We start from the raw sequence: 19,352 nt of genomic DNA on the forward strand, positions 1-19,352 counted from the left end.
AAGACAGTACAACTTCAATATCAATCTTGAATAACCCTTTGTTGGTTTGTTTGTCTGTCTGTCTGTTTGTTTGTTTGTTTGTTTGTTTGTTTGTTTGAAGATGGAGACTGTCACAGTGAAGCCTCACACATTGTTTCCACGCATTAAAGCAAATTTCAGCGTATACCAAAGACCAATTATTTCTGTGAATTTACGGATTTGCTTTCAAGTTAAATGAGAAGTGCAACCACACAAGCCTTGCATGACAAGGAATATCTTGCTGACGCAATGAGTTCCTGTGGTTTTGTTGCTTAGTTGGGGTCACACTTGAAGTTTTTTTGTTCCTCTCAGAGATTCCAAACACCCCCTCTATGTGAGCAAGAGGAAATATCAAACTTATTTTTAACATCAGCCTCACCTAACTAGTTTTCTAGTCATTGTGATTGTCAAACAAGACAAAGTCAAGCTTTCCGTGGAGCTGAAATTTTGACTAGCCCCCATAATAGAGTAACAAATAATGCAACATTAGTGTCTGTGAAATATTTAGCCTGAAAATGAACAGTCTGGATGTCACAAAGGCAGTTATTCACAGGTAACAACAGTTGACATGCCCTGCAACGGAGAGGTGGCCAGTCTTGGGTGTAGCCCACATGTCACCCAGTCATTTCCAGCTCACCCACGATTCTGAACAGTATAAAATGAATTGTAATTTGCCGGAAGGATCAGTTTTCTGACGAAGTTTCTTGGATAAGAAGCGAAACGTCTGAAAAAGTCTGGTGAATGGCTGAAGTGTATTATTTTTTTCCTATTTTCTCCTTTAGTTAATAAATCACAGACTTGTCTGTGTCAAGTTGGCGTGAAGCTGTCTCCTTCAAAGTTTGGAATAAAAGACATTACAATATACCCAGCAGCCACCTTCTGCAACAAAGTGGAGATAATGTACAATACACAGAGTGAATATCTGTCAACCTTGTCTAATCGCTTCACTTATAAATGATTACAATTACCATATAAAAGTTGTAGTACAGTACACCATATATTATTTGAAATGCTGAAAAAAACGCAAACACAAGCGGAAATGCAGTTTACCTATTAGCCAGGTTGACAGGTATGCAATCCGTATATTGTACTTCATTTCATAGCTTTTCCCTTGAAGGGGACGCCACAGCGAATCACTGTCCTCCATATTCAGAGGTTTGACTCACATGTTTGTTTTGGCCAAGCTTTTACGTCGGATGCCCTTCCTGACACAACCCTCTGTATTTATCCAGGCTTGGGACCGGCACAATAAGACAATGGCTTGTGTCTTCTTGTGGCTACTGAAAAAGCAACTTTATTACCTTAATAAAGATGAAGATGCTCAAGAAAAGGCTCCCAATCACAAAATGGTCATCGGCACAGCAGCATTCAAATAAAGTAAAACTATACTCACCATTTGATGACAATGCTCTGATCTTACCGTGAAAAAAATGAGTGCAATTGATCAGCACTGATAAACGAATGCATGACCAACTCTCATCACATGATGCCTGTGAACTACAAATGACCAATACAGTAGCATTCCATTTGGAAAACATTAACGCGCAAGGGTGTCAGGTCCTGTTTTGATCCCCAATTAATGGATTGCTGGGCAATTCGGAGACCACTTTCAGAACTGATTTTCATGGCACTTAGTGGAGGGGTAACACAAATTAAAATAGTATCCATTCAAGTTTTTCTCAGTTGTAGTGCATTCAAGGCACGGGCTGATATTAGATTCTGACGGTATGATAGCCATGAGCATAAATATTTCAGTGTCCACAGTATTAAAAAAAACTGTTGTAAAATGTCCTTTTAGAAATACAGTAAAGTCTCGTTATATCGATATTCAAGGGAGTCCGAAAAAATATCGATATAACCGGGACTATCGATATATCCGACCCTGTTTGCATGTAATTTTCTCCGTGGGTGCATAGAAATAGTATCGATATAACCGGGACTATCGATATAACGAGACTTTACTGTATTAGAAAAATAACATTGAACAAATTGTATTTAGTTTTAAAAGAAAATAAATATTTCATATTTTCAAAAAGGTGTCCCGTGTTAAGTTAAATGCATAAATAATAGCACGGGGCTGCTCATGCTATCCTTTGGGGCATCCAATGGCATCATGTTTTTTTTAATCTCAAGACTTCATTTCATAGCATTTCTCTTGGCTCTTCTAAATTAAATCAAATTTAGCATTTATGCTTTCTATCCACGGCCTTCAGAATCAGTCATACCTTCTGCTCTTTACCATGGAACTCTATCTGTCATTATTTCGATTTCGAATTGTCATCAGATATCACATCATGACATGGGCAATGTTTGCCGTCCAGTGTTTGTCAAAGGAAAAGAACAAAACTTTTCACAGCCAACTTTTACTATATATTCAAGAGGGAAAATTGTCTATACGTGGATATTTGTATGTGTGTGTGGGTATGGGTATCGGTAGGTAGGCGTATCTGCCTACTTACCCACGCACACATTCCTTTATTTATAGGAAGTGGGCGCAATGTGTCTTGAGTTTCCTCATGGTTGGAAGTTTCACTTTCACCTTTCCATAGACACAGCAAGGCGGTGCGTTGTCTGCAAGTATAAAAGGAGGCGCACTGTGACACTTCTACTCATTCAAGCAGCGTTTTATCCTCCTCATCTTTTGCCTCAACATATCCTTGACCAAAGAGAGGACCGGCCATGTGTGGCAATACCAAAATTCTTTTTCTCCTGGGTGTCGCCATCTATGTGTGTGCTGCGCAACGTAAGTTTGACTGCTTATTTTCCTTGTTTGTTATTTCAGAGTGAAGACTGCATCAAGACTATAGTCAAGCCGTTTTTGAAAAAGTCTGGTGAATGGCTGAAGTGTATTATTTTTTCCTGTTTTCTCCTTTAGTTAATAAATCACAGACTTGTCTGTGTCAAGATGGCGTGAAGCTGTCTGCTTCAAAGTTTGGAATAAAAGACATTACAATATACCCAGCAACCACCTTCTGCAACAAAGTGGAGATAATGTAAGTTATCAAAGTTTAGAATATGGGGCATTATTCTCAACAGTTTTAGAAGGACTTGCTTTTAAATACAAATTAAATGTACTGTGTATATATTCTGAAATTATGAAAATGAAGCATCATCTAGTTTGAATATCAAAGCTCTAAAGATGGAGGACACTGATTTGCTGTGGCGACCCCCTTGAAGGGAAAAGCAGAAAGGAAAAGATCTAGTTTAAATAGGTGTTCTTTAAAACACTTGTTTCTCACCTGTACTGCATGTTTTCACAGCGTCAGCACAAGAAATAATTCATATTTCTGCTTGAAGCCGAAAGCAGTGACCCGATTTCTCGCAAACCTCATGTGAGTACTTTGAGGAATCATCTGAGCAAACATGAAACATCAGAGTGATACCAAAATTAGACCTAAGAAGTGGCAGCTTAGTTGCATTTGTTGAACTGTGTCCATTTGTTTCCTTTGCGTTATATGTTCAGGAGGAGTAAGGCCAACGTTAGCTCCGAAATCACTGCAGTCAGTTCCAGTGCCATCCCAAGCACCAACAGCACAACCAACGTCTGAAAACCTTCAGTAAAAAAAGATGACCAGATGACTGCTGAATTTATTCAATGCAATGCATGCTGAAACACAATACTTGTGTACTTTTGTATTATTATTATTTTGTATTATTATACAATTAATATTATTTTGGTTCAATATTATTTTTTAATAAAAAAAAAGAAAAGAAAACTAAGGTTGTGGATACAATCATTCACTCATTTCCTGTTAGTGGCTATATAGTAGCGCTTTTTAAAGGCAGTAGTGTAGTGTACAATTACTGTAGTTCACTCATTAGACCAGGGGTGTCAAAGTCATTTTTTGCCGCGGGCCACATTGTAGTTATGGTTTCCTCTCGAGGGCCGTTATGAATTTGGGGAACCCATTAGAATGTTTAAATTCTTCAAATATTATATATAGAGCACACAGCAAATTAATGAATAACTCGTTTTCAAATCTGAAGTCAAGAATAATGACTTTTATTGTGGTTGACATCCAAAAATATGAAATTTTGGCTCAGATCTTAGCAATCATCATGGAATTTAACAAGTTTGATTTGCTTTCGCGGGCCGAAAAAAATGATGTGGCGGGCAGGATTTGGCCCGCGGGCCTTGACTTTGACACCTGTGCATTAGACAAAAAAATTACTACTATTCAGGCTATTCAGATCTTTGCGGTTGCAAAACTGCAATGTACGACTTTATCGGATATTTTTGATATTTTACAAAATTAATACAAAGTATTGTTGTACATTTGTTTTGTGATGTTTTGCTGTGGTATGATTAAATATATTCTTTTCTCGCACCCATCGGCTATTCATTATGTTGAGGGTGCGAGAAAGTTTTCAATCACTGTTATACTGTCACTGTTATTGGATTGGATTGGATATGCCTTTATTAGTCTCACAGTGGAGAAATTTACATTTCACAGCAGCAAAGTGATGAAAGGAATATATATATATATATATATATATATATATATATATATATATATATATATATATATATATATATATATACATATATATATATATATATATATTATATATATATATATATATATATATATATATATATATACACAGTAAAGTCTCGTTATATCGATATCGGATATATCGATAGTCACGGTTATATCAATATTTTTTCGGACTCCCTTGAATATCGATATAACGAGACTTTACTGTATATATATATATATATATATATATATATATATATATATATATATATATATATATATATATATATATATATATATATATATATATGTTTTTTTTTCTTCACTGCCAGTGAAGAAAATCGTCCTTGATCAGTCTTGTTCCGACTGTATGTTTTCAGTCTTTTCCGTGCTGAGAGTGACCGCTCCACTGATGCTGTAGTAGCTGGAACAGTGAGCACAAGCTGGAGTAACTTTGTGGCCTGAGGAATAGTTTCAACGAGATCCTTTTGGGCCAAAAAGCTGAGAAGCTGTCCAGGAGATTTACATCCATCCCTCATTGTTTGTGAGCTATACAGTCCGGTGTTGGTCTTCCTTTAATTGTTATCTCCTGCTTCGATTGAAAGTCGTTTAGAAAATTATTTCAATTTAGATATGTAATCCTCCATTCTGAAAATAAGGCCAAGCAAAACGAAAAAAAATGACTGGATGGTTGCACTTAACTTGCTAACTGTTTACTGTAGCTTGCTGTCACTAATTCTATTATTCTGCAGCCGAGGAGTCGCAAGAAGAATCTCTGGAATCACCAGCGCCCCCTGTCATGAGGCAGGAGAACTGTGTGCCTCACCTATGCAGTTTTGATAAAAATAAAATAAAATAAAATAAAATAAAATAAACAATGTAGTACAGTGTTTATAATGTACAATGGCTGTACATTATATACACCAGCTAAACTGTAGAAATTTAGTTCATATACTCATTTTTTCACTCACAATTTTTTTAACACTTCAATAGCGATATGCAGAGGGACAGCAATGCGGTCTCACTGCAGAGCAAGTCAGCACAGTTAGCATAGTGATTGCGCAATCCATGGTGGGGCTCAACCGACTGCTGCCTCACCGCTCGTCTCTACTTAGTATTTGAATGGTAAATGTGAAAAATCCGCGATTTTGAAAAAACAAAAACATTGTGAAGTTAAATGGAAAAGAACTTTAAAGTACAAATCATTAAATAAATATAACTCTTTATTTTATTTTTTCATTTGATATTTTCATGACAGGTGAGGCACGGCCTCACCTGCCTCCCCTGACTGCACGTCACTGATTATTTGTTATTTAGTCTTTTTGTCTTTTTGCGCCGCGAGAGTGGCTGCCTTTCCGGCAGCTCATATATTTTGTTTTTCTACTTTCATTCCTTTCATATCTTTGCTGCTGTGAAATGTAAATGTCTCCACTGCGAGACTAATAAGGGCAAATCCAATCCAAAGGCACGACACGATAACATAGCAAGGATAATAAACTACTGTGAGACCCCAGTCCCCCCCAAACGCGACAATCCAGACCTAGGAGAAAATTGTGTTATGATAGTTGTTCGAGAGCGAGTGCTACTTCACTTTTCTTTTGCCAAACTGTGTTGAGTGTCAGTGGTCTTTGAAGCAACCGTGACTTGGAGCTGCAAATTGCCACAACTTTTTGTGCTCCATCATATCTGAAAAGAGCCAGTTACCCAAGAGGATCAGACTATTCTTGATGATCTGCCAGGAACTGGTAAAAGTTGGTGACTGGGAGCGTTGCTGCTTTCACCAGATTCCAGCCGGTGCACCACAGCATTTTGGTCTTGCTAGGTCGCTTTGGCTCACTTCACAGAATGGTTTACCCAGTGACCAAAGGTCAGCTGTTTGGATGTTGTCTGTTTTTCTATGCGTTTGCAGTAGACAACAGCAAGACATCACAGAACCACAACACAAACATGCTCATCTCGGTCGTTTTTTACAGAATGTAATTCATGTCAGAATAAACTTTGATTTAATCATCAGAATCCTGACTTTGAAGTGAGAATTATCGCTTTACTGTCAGTATTCTGACATTAAAGTAACTTCTAACTTCTTGTAACTTTAACGTCAGAATTCTATGAATAATCTCAAATTCAGAGATAAAAGTGAGAATCTTGCCAACCCGTTTTTCATCGGGCTTAATCCACTTCCAAACTGGTTACTATATGGATATATATTTTTTGATATTACAGTATTTTTTCTGTCGTTTGAATCAGCACCACCTGGTGGTTCAGGCTCGTAATGCACAATATATCAAATAAAAGTAATTCAACTAACAAAACCAAAATAAAACGAAAACTCGGACAGTTCTAGATTATTGCAGTAATTATAATACGTTACTATCACTATTTTAAAAATCCGTCACACAATTTTATTGCTTTTCCCCGACCGTCGTTGACATATCATCCGTTCATTAGCGGAGTGTTTGGCTCGGCTAAATGTTTGCCGTAGTCACTTCCTAGTGTTGCGTTCACTGACACTGCGTCACGACCTCCACTGTGACCTCGTCTTGTATGACCAAAAGTCAGAGAAAAACAAACAGGACTGCACTGTTTGTTCTCTCGCTCAGTCAAATATAACATGAGGGGAGATATAACATTTCAAACGGTGAGGGACGACTGGCAGGTTGGGGTGAGTGAAAATCTTTGGTGTGCATGCGTATGGACAACGAAGCCAAACGGCCCAAGAAAGACGAAGTTCGCACAAAGTATTCCGAGTGAATGAATGTGTGGAGTTCAATTTTCATATTAGTGTTCAGGCTTAAGCGATTCGATGTCGTCATTCTACTTACACTGACTGATGATATGCCACACGCCTGCTTACCGGTCAAGCAATCGGCATTATAAAGCACCTCGGCTCATGGTCAGAAAAAAGACAGCTTTTAAAACTGTACAGTACAGTATGCACTGGAGCGATGTGGCATTCTGATTCTTTTACATTATTGTGTGCATAATTTGTTTCGTATTTATCTGGCGAATTTTATTTGTATTCGTAGTTTCTCCTTTTATGCGTGAATATATTTCAGAAACTCTTTAAAATATTTTTTTAATATGATTTGTTAATACATGGGCGTGGTGCGTCTTGCATGGACTTGTCAATGCTGTTTTACATAACTTACCTTTTTAGCCATTAAGGAGATAGATTTCCATGATGGCAAAAATGTCTGTTGACATTGTATCATTATACAAAGCAAAACATGTATTAATGTAATTATTTGTGTATTCGTTCATTCATTTATTTATAATGCTCTCTGTGAGTCCGTTGTTGAGTTTTGATTTGTTTTTTTGTGCCATCTGGTAACAGGCTTAAATATATGATGGGCACCACAGTAGTTTATTAATGATCTGAATATAAATTGTCACATGACAACCCCACTCTCTCTCTCTCTCTCTCTCTCTCTCTCTCTCTCTCTCTCTCTCTCTCTCTCTCTCTCTCTCTCTCTCTCTCTCTCTCTCTCTCTCTCTCTCTCTCTCTCTGTGTCTGTCTGTCTGTCACTCTCTCCCTCTCTCGCTCCCTCTCTGACTATTTGAGGCTGTTCAGAAACTGGACACCATGCAGAGTGTGCCACCAGTGAAGCCTGTTTGCTGTGTTTCTTCAATGACCTGTAAAGCTAATTGAAACCGTTTTATTATTCATCTAAACTTGTATGTGTGAATTGACATCAATCCAAGGTTTATACAAGTGGACACACATTTGGAGTAGAAGCAAATTGGAACCAGTAGAGACCAGCGGTGAACACCTCTGACCTGGTGCGGAATGGCCTCGAGACAGGGAGACATGCCAGGTGAGTAATGAATGAATTGATAAATTATTATAATCATGAATCACATCCAAAATGTTGCTCGCATCTCTCCTGTTCAGTTCAAATCTTGACTGTGTGGCGTTTTTATGTTTTCCCCATACTTTTTTTGTTTTGTGAGAGCGGGGAGTGGAAGTGGGAGTACTCTGGCTTCCTCTCACACATGGACACAATTAATGCTGGATTAATTGAAGCCTTTAAATTTTCCTTATGCCTTATGTGATTCTGAATTGTTATTTGACTCTATATACCCTGCAATTGGTTGGAAACCACTCCAATTATCTGCTATCCATAGATGAAATGGTTCAACTATGTGAGGAATTATTCTGTGAATGTAAACTGAAGTAGACTGTAATATTTACCTCAATGCACTAGCTCTAGAATCTGAATCATCATCCGGACTTTTCGGCGCACTGTCATTTCCGGTTGGACTCAACCGACATCACATGTCCTACGACGAGCAAATGGATGTCCCAATGCATTCCCCACCTGCGGACTTTGCAGTTAACAGTTTCTGGACAGACCCTGTCATCCCAAATCACAAGTTCAGGAAGATCACAGAGGTTTATAATTTTGTTTTGCACTTTTTGACCTTATGTATGCTTTTCCTATATTACATGGTGTCCTGATATACAATATTTTAGTGCTACAAGCTGTCGTTTGACTGTTTGCTTTCTTTGTCGATTCTTCCAACAAATCACTGCCACGCCAAATTTAATGTTCACTTGTTTGTTATTTAGTTAACGTGTTAAATATACAATACAGTTATAAATTGACAGAAAGTGAAGGAATTGAAATTTGGAAGAAAGGAAATAAAACAGTCGTCATAAAGTACAATTATATGTAAAAATGAGTAGCAAGAAATTAAAAACTTATTTATACTCCTTGTTATGTAATCATATATAAATTGATCATTTTCAGCTCTCATGTGTGCTATACTGATGTGATCCTAAAATGTAGCTTGTTGTATATTTAAAAGAACCACATAACCACCTTAAAGCCCACAAGCTTAATGCTAACACAAAATGGGAAACAATATAAAGTAGCCCCACTAATAGCATCGATTTGGCATGTTATAACACTTCAAGCTACAGATATTTGAACAGAGACGGTGCACAGACACACGAATGTCACGATAACAATAGTCACAGGTTTATATTTTTCCTCATCTCTGAATTATCACTCATAGAAATTGGGAAACTCTTCCTTGTTTATGTTTCCTTGACTGTTTTTTCCTCCTCCTAATAACATAGTCAAACACACCGGAAGTTTCTGCAAGGAATTAATCGCGATGCACAAGCTTCTATTAATCATATTCCATTCAATTATATTATTCCTACACGTTCAGTACAATATTATATACAGTTCTGCTTTCTTTGTTTCCTTTTTTTGTTTCTTTGTTTTTGAATGACGGCATTGGCATCCATTTTAACACAGAAATGATTTGAATTATGAGCATGATCACTGAACAAAAAAAAGCTTGTATCTCAAGGCACCAATGTTTTTTGAAACCACAATGAGCTTGTTTCACAGAGTGTGTGTGTATGCACGGTCACATTTAATTTGCTTATGTAACTACAACTAGGAAAGTGAGAAGAGCGGAAAGATGACTGAGGCAATGGAGCCAGCCAAGTCTCCAGTCCCCGTTGTGAAAGCCAAAGCCAGCTCTTTCATGAGCTCTCTCACCAAAAGTAAGTGACAGACCTTTTCTTACGCTTCAACCTCAATTGTAAATGTATTTTTTTTGCTTGAAAACAAAATACCGGTAGTGTCCATTCATTCGACGTTTGAACATTCCACAAATGCAAGTGGCCTGTTTACGGAATACCATTTTGAGGTTTCAAACATCGTCCGGTCTTGTTCAAAATAATAATATTCATGAAGCACCAGATTGTCACTCAGTGACCACTTTACTTACTGACTACAGAGTGTTACAATGCAAGTACAACGTCAGCATGCATCACATAATGTGCATAACTCATTCACTGCCACACGTGCAAAAATGTGTCCATTCCAGTGCCAGGGATTTTGTCATTGCCACTCGAATTCCAGAACCCACAGAATATTGAGTTTTACGACAACATAAACATTCAATACCGAATTAGAAACCTTGGACTCTCTTCTTTCATCAGAAAAAAAAAGTTAATTCCTAAATTATATGGGTCTGGAGTTGTCTGAGCTTGAAATAAGGGTGGCTGTCCAAAATACAATGCAATACATACATATTGGTTTATATAGTGCTTTAACAAGGAAGGGTAAAACATTGCAGATGCCATGGCCAGCGCTTTATCGGCACCCAAGCACAAAAAAACAATACATGAACAAATTTGGGAATGGCGCTCTATGTCATATTTTCAATTCCCGAATACATTTGTGACTGGCAGTAAATGAGTTAAGAATGGAACTCTTTTGTGGAGCAAGGTGCACCTGGAAATATAATTTTAAATGGTGTTGAATTTCACAAGATGATGATGATTAAAGTTACCGGTGCAGAACTGTTTATTTGTTTGTGAACATATTTAGGTATACATTTTGCTTAACTTTTATCTAGAATCATAAATGAAATCAGTGTTTCATCTGTGTCTAAATGAAGTGTCATTCTTTAAAACTGTGTATAATGTTACAGCGGACTTACATGTACTTCAACAGTACACATGAATTTCAACAGTTCTAATGGTGGGGATACTTGGAGAATGATATCTATTTGGAGGGTGGCACTTGATGGTGATCTATTGAATTCCATTCTAAGTGCTGGATCAAAAAAAAATGTGTACTGCTTTCGACTAAGCTTTTTATAAACAGATGAATGTGGCTCGACATAGAATGCAAGCACAGTCCTGCATCACTACAAAATAAACACTTAATAATAGACAGTGCTAATGCGATACTGCTCGAAAATTTTCAAATCAACATAAGCTTTACTATTTTTGCAAATGCAGACTGACAAAAATCTTCTATTGAGTACGATTAATATTGCGCAATGAGTAATATTACGCTCTGGACATCTGTGTACCCCCAACTTGTTAAATAGTTGAGGAAAACGCACACACTGGCAATGCAGCTGTCTATCATAAAACATGTCACCTTCTCACAGAACAGACCCAAGAGAACTTCCAAAGTTTTGAGCACCAGGCAGGGCTGACTGACACTGGTTATACCCCCCACAAGGGCCTATCTGCTGAGGAGACTCGTTTTCGCCGTCTGATTGACGGCACCCAACCCGTAAGTAAGAACAAAGTACTGCTAGGAACAAAACAATCGTTCATGATAGTGTTAAGTTAGAATGACATTGAAATACACCTATTAATAGTCACCAATGTGGTACTGCTTCTACTGGTCTGACTTCGGTTTGATAGGAGTGTGAATGTTTGTCTTTCTCTCAATGTGAAGTCAGCTGGGTTTGGAGCCAGGAGTCTATGTGCCACACGACTTGAAAGCGCAAGCTTGTACAGTATGTGCAGGCCTTGCCAGTCACAATATTTGGCACACCAACAAAACCTGATGAACTCCCCTATAAAACAAACATAACAACGCTTAGTTCGATGCACAAAGACAGATTGATGAAATGAAAATCTTGTTTGTTTTGATGTACTGCATCATATTGTGTTTGTGTAGTGCAGGGGTGTCAAACTCATTTTTTGTCAAGGGCCACGTCGGAGTTACGGCTTCCCTTGAAGGGCCAGTGCACAATGTCAATCATAATAATAAGTATACATTTCATTTATAAGCGCCTTTCAAAACTCTCATGGTCACTTTACAGTCACAGGGTAAGTTTTTCTGTGGGTGAGCAGCAGCAGTCACACGCGCCAGCGTTCAATGTGATTTATAATAATAATAATAATAATAATAATAATAATAATAATACATTTAATTTTTAAGCGCCTTTCAAAACTCAAGGTCACTTTACAGTTTTTCTGTGGGTGAGCAGCGGCAGCCACACACGCCAGCGTTTACTCAACCCAGAAGTAACTCCGACAGAATAGTAAGACAAATAGAAAGTTGGGTAGCAAGCCAATAGATAGCTGATATCTAGCCAGCTAGCTAGCTAGCCAGTCAGCCTGATAGCTATTGTACGGTATTACAGAAAAGACAAAGAGAATTGACTTAGCACAATATTTTTTACGAATGTCTACATAAACACCCATGACAATAATAAAAAAATCAAAGGTGACAAAGGTTAAAAAAAATCACCAAGAATCATAATTGACACATGATTTGCTCTCATGGGCCACATAAATTGACATGGGGGAGGGGGCTTGATTTTGACACCTGTGGTATAGTATGTGTTCCAGTATACTAGGAGCAAATTCACACGCAGATCCAAGTGAAATCGTGCAGTTATACACCATAGCACAATTGGAATAAGAGTTTTAAATATTGATCAGGAACTCTTATGCAGACTTTAATTAGAGCAGTTGGAAAATCACTGCCTGCCAAGATAACTCTTCCATGTGTACCAGACTTCAGTTTTGCACGGTTTGGGAAATCTTATGGCTGCCACTCTTCTCCAGCAAGCAGTACAGCTCATGCTATAGGTGGCAAGTTTTTCAAAATGACGCATTTCTTTGGCAATAAAGCCAATAAATTCAGCATAACTTGAATGCTTGACCAACCCAGCAAAAATGAACTTGCCGCTATAGTTAATACTTTTTTCTTTAGATTACTGTATCATGTTGAACAGCGTGGAACTGATAGAAACAAAATTCAAAGCTTTGATAACAAATTATTTTGTACCCTTTTCAAAACATACGTATTTCAATTAAGCTCAAAATTGAAATCAGAGCTAATCTTCTATTTTGGGTTCATATTTTTATTTGCAGATCTATAGTAGCAGTGTCTCACCAGTCATGATCCTCACCGCACGTCATTGAGTTAATGTTCACATTAGTGGAGATAGAAGCAGGCCTTTGGATGTGTATTTTGTCACGAACCAAAGTTCTTAACCTTTCTGATGTTAGGCTCCAACTTTTTCTGTCTATGTCCCAGGGCCCGTTCACAAATTTTATTATTATTGACCTATTTTGTCTTTATTAAGTTCTTAGAGTAGCTTGTTCTGTAGCCACAAGGGGACACAAGCCAGTGTCTTCTTCTGCCAGTCCCAAGCCCGGATAAATACAGAGGAAGGGCATCCGACGCAAAAGCTTGGCCAAAACAAACAAGTGAATCACACGTCTGAAGATGGAGGACACTGATTCGCTGTGGCGACCCCTTGAAGGGAAAAGCCAAAAGGAAAAGTTTGACCTATTTTGTGTCCTCACTCACAAAATCAAATTCATGTACAGTTTGAAAGGTTAAGATGTTTCCCAGCTGGAAATGAGAATGTTTCATTCCTCAGTTAAAACAGTTAAGCACCAGCTCTTTTAAGTGCCATCTCACCTCACAGCGATAGAGCAACCAGAGATGATCTTAATACAACAGTGACAATTGTGACGTTCCTTTCTTTACACATTCAGTTCAACAGAAAAATGCTTTTCATTGTCTCAAAAGGCTGTACTGTTTTTTTTTTTTTTTTTTTTTTTGTCTCTTGAAAAAAATGTCAGATGAATGGTTTCTATATCCAGCGTGAGTTTCAAAAGTTTCAATGCTTCTCTGGATAACGTCAATCCATAGTGATATAGATTATAATGCAGGGTGAATTTCATGTTGCACAATTTATGTAGGTTCAATTAAAAAAAATATCTCACAAGCTTGATGTACTAGGAAAAAAAGTAAAAACATACCTCAAATCAGCATTAAAAATATACATTTATGACTGATTAAAATTAGTTGTTGACCAGCAATATTACCGTTCCCGATTTAATGTGACACATCTGGTCAAATATGTCAGAATGGGTTGAAGAGAAAGTACAGTTACATTTTGGAAGTCCTGTTAAGGAGGGGTGTCAAATTCGTTTTTGTCAAATTGTGACTATTTCCCATGTTGGGCCTTTATGACTGTGAAAGCACAACATAAATCAAGTATTAAGGTCCATTCAACAATTGTTTAAGTTAGTGTAAGGAGGGTTTGGTCACAATATCTCGATTATTTATTACATTTCAGAATTTGACATTTTGGTACTTGAGCAATCATAAAGTTAACATGTTCGATTTGCTTTCTTGAGCCACATTCAATGAGTTTGACACGAGCTGTAAAGTATGTTGAACCAAGGAAATTAAAACGCCATGATCACTAATACTACAAATTATCTTGCTATGAATGATATAGAATGTGAAAATACGAGTAGATTGCTTAACTGTTAAGAGTGCGATTACCGCAACAGAAAAAAGGCCATCTGGAAAAACACATTATGCAACACTTGTACCAGCCACGTTGCTATGCAACCTCTCGTGTGTGGCACAATCTCTTTGTCAGCATACAACGCAGCACCGACTAGAGGCCTATTGCGTGCGTTTGTGTCGTTGCTCTTTTGAATCATGGACAAAATAATGACGGTACACGCCAGGCAACGTCAGAGAAACATTATAAAAAGGTAGGTCCGTAATGCTTTCTTAAGTCCAGCGTGCGGACGGTTTCGGACCCCGGAAGCAGGCCGTACTATCGTACTCGGTGCTAGCGAATGCTAGCATGGAGACTACACGGCCTCCGAATCACCCATTTGTCCGAACGTGTCCTTCCTTTTTTGTCATTTGGAATTCAGCATGAGGAATATTGTTGTAAAGTAAGTCCGGCAATTTTAATATTGATTATATACTGCTGAAATGTAGTACGTGTCGCTTGCTGCGTACAAATAGCATGTTGCTATGCGGAGAATCGCCTTGCCTGAAGAATGTCGATAAAAGCTTTGGATTCAAATCTATAAACGACCGTATGTATGTAGGTTTAACTATGTTGTGGTCGAAATTACAACGCTTTTGCTCATATTGTTCCTGATCTATGAATATTGTTGCTGATCTATGAATGAAATACGTGGGTGCCAATGTACAAAATTTTCACTTAGCATACCGTTATCACTGATTTTTAAAGGATATGTCTGAAGTAACCGATGGTAGTGATAACGGCGTTTTTATCATTTGAATACGCCAGAGTAAACTAACAGGTTAAACATTGCATATTGGTACGTCTCATTATTGTAATGTCTGCTTAATTTTGTTTAAAGCAAAATGAAATATGTTTGTTGAATGTTTCCTGGATGCTTTAAGTATTTTTGCTGTTTGTGTTATAGAAGCTGAGAATGTCAATCGGGGACTTCAAAGACGACAGGCTTACAACATCAGCACAATCCACTCCAAGTGGGACTCCCTGCGTCACCCCCTCAGTCACTCCGTCCGTCACCCCCTGTGTCAGTCCCCTAGCATCACCTGCTGTTGCCCGCAGGTAGGCCACACGTTGCTCACATTATGTTCCGTTGATGGACCATGTGCTTTGTGGTCTAAAATTGGCACCGTGCTTTAGGTTGTTACAGTCCTGTGTTCAACTCGCGCTGTATCTTTGGCTGGGTTGTAGGAGTTGGTTCCAGCGGAATCCTGTTCCCTTTCTCAGCTTAGAACCCAATAGTCCTGACCACACAACAGACATGGGAGGAAACCAGGGAGGAGAGGACAAATGGAGCTTTTTTGGAACCCGCCCAGTAGTACAGAAGTCCCCCACTCACCCAGGCTCTGAACCCAACTCAGGTGAGTGACTTTAACACGCAAAGTGTATTGAATGTGTTTTTTTTTCAAAGTGGTGTTTATGCTCAAGCTATAAGATCACTCTCACCAAGTTAGGAATAAAACATTTAATTTTTTTAGTTTGAGAACTCCCAAACTAAATTTCCATTTGTCATCAAAACCCTGGTTTACATCTACCTCCATTGCAGGCTTTTCACTTCAGTCCTACTTTGGCATGCAGAAGTCTTCGACCATTGCAGGCACCGGGGTCCATGACAGCCTCACCGTGGGGGACACTGCCAGCTTCATGCCACCCAAGATTGAAATTACTGGCATAGACCCCAAGCAGGTGCCCCCACGGCCACACAAACTTAAACCGCGGGACATGAATGTCTTAACACCTTCAAGCTTCTAAGCAGACACACAAATACAATTCTGACCCCCTCAGTCATGTTCCTCCCTGCCTTTTGTCATCCCCCTTGCGGGTCTCCCTTTCCCCTCCCCTATCATATCAGTTCACCCCATAGTAATAGATATTACTGTACTGTTACTACTTCCACTGGACTGCAGTCTTGCACTGTGCTCCATATCTTCCAAGTAATCAGATCAAATTATGTGGAACAAAACATTCAATATCACACAAGCATTTTACCATAAATGTACAATGACTTATTTTGACAACGTGGCATGACATTGAAGTGGTGAACATTTTCTTTTTTTTTTCATAGCACAGCCTCAAAGTCAACTTTGTTTTGTATTTTAAGACATCAAATTTTTTTTCTGCTTTGTGGCTCTGCCTGCAGCAGTGTTTTTCTTTTCAAACTTTCTTTGTTTTACATGTTTGTAGCAACTGACCTAAGCAAAAACATTAACAGTTAGGATTATGACTTCATGTTCACGCAATTCCCATCATTCACATTTTAAGTGTGTTGTGTGTGCAACCTTTTGTATAGCCTCACAATATATCTCATGTTAAGATAACACATTGCAGTGGTTGTTTTACATTCAATTTTGTATTTTTGTCCAAAAAAATCTACTGGTCGTTAAAGTTGTATTTAAAAATGGTGATGATTGACTAAGTAATTGCACAAGGGAGATTGCACCTCCCACTTGCACGTGTAAATAAATCTACATATGAACATGGACTTCACATTATTTGGTATGGAGTGGTCTTTTCATTCAACTATGAAACTTATGCAAGTGAACAAACGGGTCCAAACACAGCAAAGTATTTGTTTTGCTCAATTTAAGGGATACGTGTTGACAAAAAGTGTAGTTTCAGTCAACTTCTGAACCATTAAACCCAAGTAATGAAGTTTAATGTACTATGGAGGTGTTCAATATGTATTGGGAGGGACTGGCTCTGCTAAAATAAAAGCACAGTGGGGCAAAATTGCAATGTTTGACCAGGAGATAGCAGCAAGATCTCACATTTTACTGTTTCACACACTGAACAAATCACACTATCAGAGAAGCAATGTTGCAGACTGAAGAAAACCAATTCATTCTCAACCGGAAATAATTAGTGGGGTGATAATGTTACTTTTTTTAAATTGATCATCATGCCTAATGACAAGATACTTATTTTATAAGTATAGTATTTTCAATGGTTTTATGAAGTTTTGAAACGTAGTTTGCGAACTTGTAGAATGATACATATAACGAGACATTCAAACAAGCACTTGTTAAGATCGCAATAAAGGCAGATTTCACAATAAAACAGCAAAATTGGAAATCGTTATTTGTCTTTTTTATGCCGGGCCCCGTCCAAGTGGTATAAATATGCTTTGCATTGGAGTATAAGTAGCCCTTAGTTAATTTACAATGGTCATCCTAAATACTTCTACTCTATAAGATACAAGAAAACAGCACACTGAGTAACATTTATTTACATCATTAGTTAGGTAATTAATCTTATTTATATCAACAGTTGGGTAATTAATTGAAGTAAACTGCCCTAGGCCAGCAACTATTTCCTTTTAAATCCTCCCTCAGTCCACAAGATCAAATTTGAAGAATGAGGTTTTTTTATTTCATATCAGGATTATTGTATTTGTTTTCTAAATTTAATGTATTGGAGTTTGTCAGTGTGTGTGCGTGCGTGTGTTTGTGTAAAACATGTAAAATATATGTATTTGTCTTTGTTCATGAACCAACGGCAAGCAAAAAACAACTCACTGTTTTCCAGTGTATAAGGCGGACCCGAACGCCTTGATTTTCTTCAAAAGATGACCCTGGGTCTTATACGCAGGTGAACCTCATATGTGAAGTAATATTGAGCCACAACAGGTCTCGCAACTACTGTCAGCAACCACGGATTCCAAACCCACCCCCCTTGTAGAATTAGTGTGCAACCCCAGCCTCCACTGTAGCACCTTATAATGTGGTGTGCCTTATATTTGGAAAACATTTTTCATTCATTGGGGGTGCGCCTTATACTGCGGTGCGCCGTATACACCAGAAAATACGGTAATGCAAGGAATGTGCCAGTACCGGTAATGCAAGGAATGTGCCAGTACTTTGAATTGGATTATTAGTCTCGCAGTGGAGAAATTTACATTTCACAGCAGCAAAGTTATGAAAGGAAGATAACATTTCCCCATTGTGGGACGATTAAAGGCTTTCTGATTCTGAAAGTAAATAAGATAAGTCAATAAGAATTGTTTGCTGGGCTGGATTAAAGTAGAGTCATCCGGTTTAGGTCAATCAGCTTGCAGGAAGGTTGTGTCCGAAAACCTGAGATGAATTGGGTACTTCTGCTATTTTGAAAAATTGGCAAGTTTTCATAGGTCAGTAAACAAATGACAAAGCAAACCAGCAGAAACAGAGACTTTTTAGTAGTCTGAAACAGATTTGAAACGAAGATTTGAAGCCCTTGACACCACTCATCCATTCAAATTAAACAGCACTCCTCAGTCATGTCGCAGATGAGTTGCAGCCTATCCACCAGGGAGTTATGTCAGGAAGTGAATACACCTTGCACTGATCGGAAACTAATTGTTGGTTCCATACACACAGACAACTATCCACACTCATGGAGTTTTAAAAATGTTAAAATGACCTGAATATGTTTAAAATATGGTAGAAAGCCATGGACAACATGCAACATATACAAAAGAAAGCCTCAGCCAAGATTCTAACCCCAAAACTCAATGTAAATGTGTTGTTGTGGCGGGCACTAGGACCAGGCATCTCACCCAGCAGGTGCAGGGGAGGGGGCAGTTCATGTTACATGTATTGCACTGCTTTTGCTTTTCAGTTCAGATCCACTTGTTAGCCGTTGGAATAAACACGTCTCCACATATTCATCGTGTGTGCTCATTCCTCAACGGCTACATTGTAAATATAATGAAACAAGTTTATGCACTATCAGTCGACCAGCTAGTAATTACACCACCATACATTCATCACTTAGATTTCAAGAATAAGGAAG

General features: G+C 38.2%; 2 protein-coding genes across 3 annotated transcripts; both read left to right on the forward strand.

Moving 5' to 3' along the window:
* Window positions 1-2,586: 2,586 nt before the first annotated feature.
* LOC148901393 (uncharacterized) lies at window positions 2,587-3,957 on the forward strand. The gene is made up of 4 exons (XM_089016851.1): window positions 2,587-2,761; window positions 2,894-3,011; window positions 3,279-3,350; window positions 3,482-3,957. The coding sequence occupies exons 1-4, from the start codon at window positions 2,698-2,700 to the stop codon at window positions 3,564-3,566; spliced, it is 339 nt and encodes a 112-aa protein (XP_088872977.1). The 5' UTR covers window positions 2,587-2,697; the 3' UTR covers window positions 3,567-3,957.
* Window positions 3,958-6,998: 3,041 nt separating this feature from the next.
* On the forward strand, window positions 6,999-17,069 carry LOC148901394 (putative monooxygenase p33MONOX). 2 transcript variants are annotated; one of them, XM_089023102.1, is made up of 8 exons: window positions 6,999-7,137; window positions 8,202-8,314; window positions 8,705-8,892; window positions 9,915-10,020; window positions 11,424-11,551; window positions 15,493-15,644; window positions 15,774-15,943; window positions 16,129-17,069. In XM_089023102.1, exons 2-8 carry the CDS (start codon window positions 8,287-8,289, stop codon window positions 16,332-16,334), a joined length of 978 nt encoding a protein of 325 aa, XP_088879228.1. In that variant the 5' UTR covers window positions 6,999-7,137; window positions 8,202-8,286; the 3' UTR covers window positions 16,335-17,069. The 2 variants fall into 2 exon arrangements, with proteins under 2 accessions (XP_088879228.1, XP_088879220.1); XM_089023094.1 differs by having other exon boundaries at window positions 7,006-7,161.
* The last annotated feature ends 2,283 nt before the right edge of the window (window positions 17,070-19,352 follow it).

Source organism: Hippocampus bargibanti, linkage group LG02 (assembly GCF_051943395.1).
Source record: "Hippocampus bargibanti isolate YZ-2025 linkage group LG02, ASM5194339v1, whole genome shotgun sequence".
NCBI classification, from domain to species: domain Eukaryota; kingdom Metazoa; phylum Chordata; class Actinopteri; order Syngnathiformes; family Syngnathidae; genus Hippocampus; species Hippocampus bargibanti.

Excerpts from the sequence above, each read along its gene's own strand:
- LOC148901393 (XM_089016851.1), top strand. The coding sequence starts at position 2,698 with ATGTGTGGCAATACCAAAATTCTTTTTCTCCTGGGTGTCGCCATCTAT. Across the intron at positions 3,012-3,278 it reads TGCAACAAAGTGGAGATAAT|CGTCAGCACAAGAAATAATT; the intron begins GTAAGTTATCAA and ends ATGTTTTCACAG. Across the intron at positions 3,351-3,481 it reads CGATTTCTCGCAAACCTCAT|GAGGAGTAAGGCCAACGTTA; the intron begins GTGAGTACTTTG and ends TTATATGTTCAG.
- LOC148901394 (XM_089023102.1), top strand. The coding sequence starts at position 8,287 with ATGGCCTCGAGACAGGGAGACATGCCAG. Across the intron at positions 8,893-9,914 it reads AGTTCAGGAAGATCACAGAG|GAAAGTGAGAAGAGCGGAAA; the intron begins GTTTATAATTTT and ends AACTACAACTAG. Across the intron at positions 11,552-15,492 it reads TGATTGACGGCACCCAACCC|AAGCTGAGAATGTCAATCGG; the intron begins GTAAGTAAGAAC and ends TTTGTGTTATAG.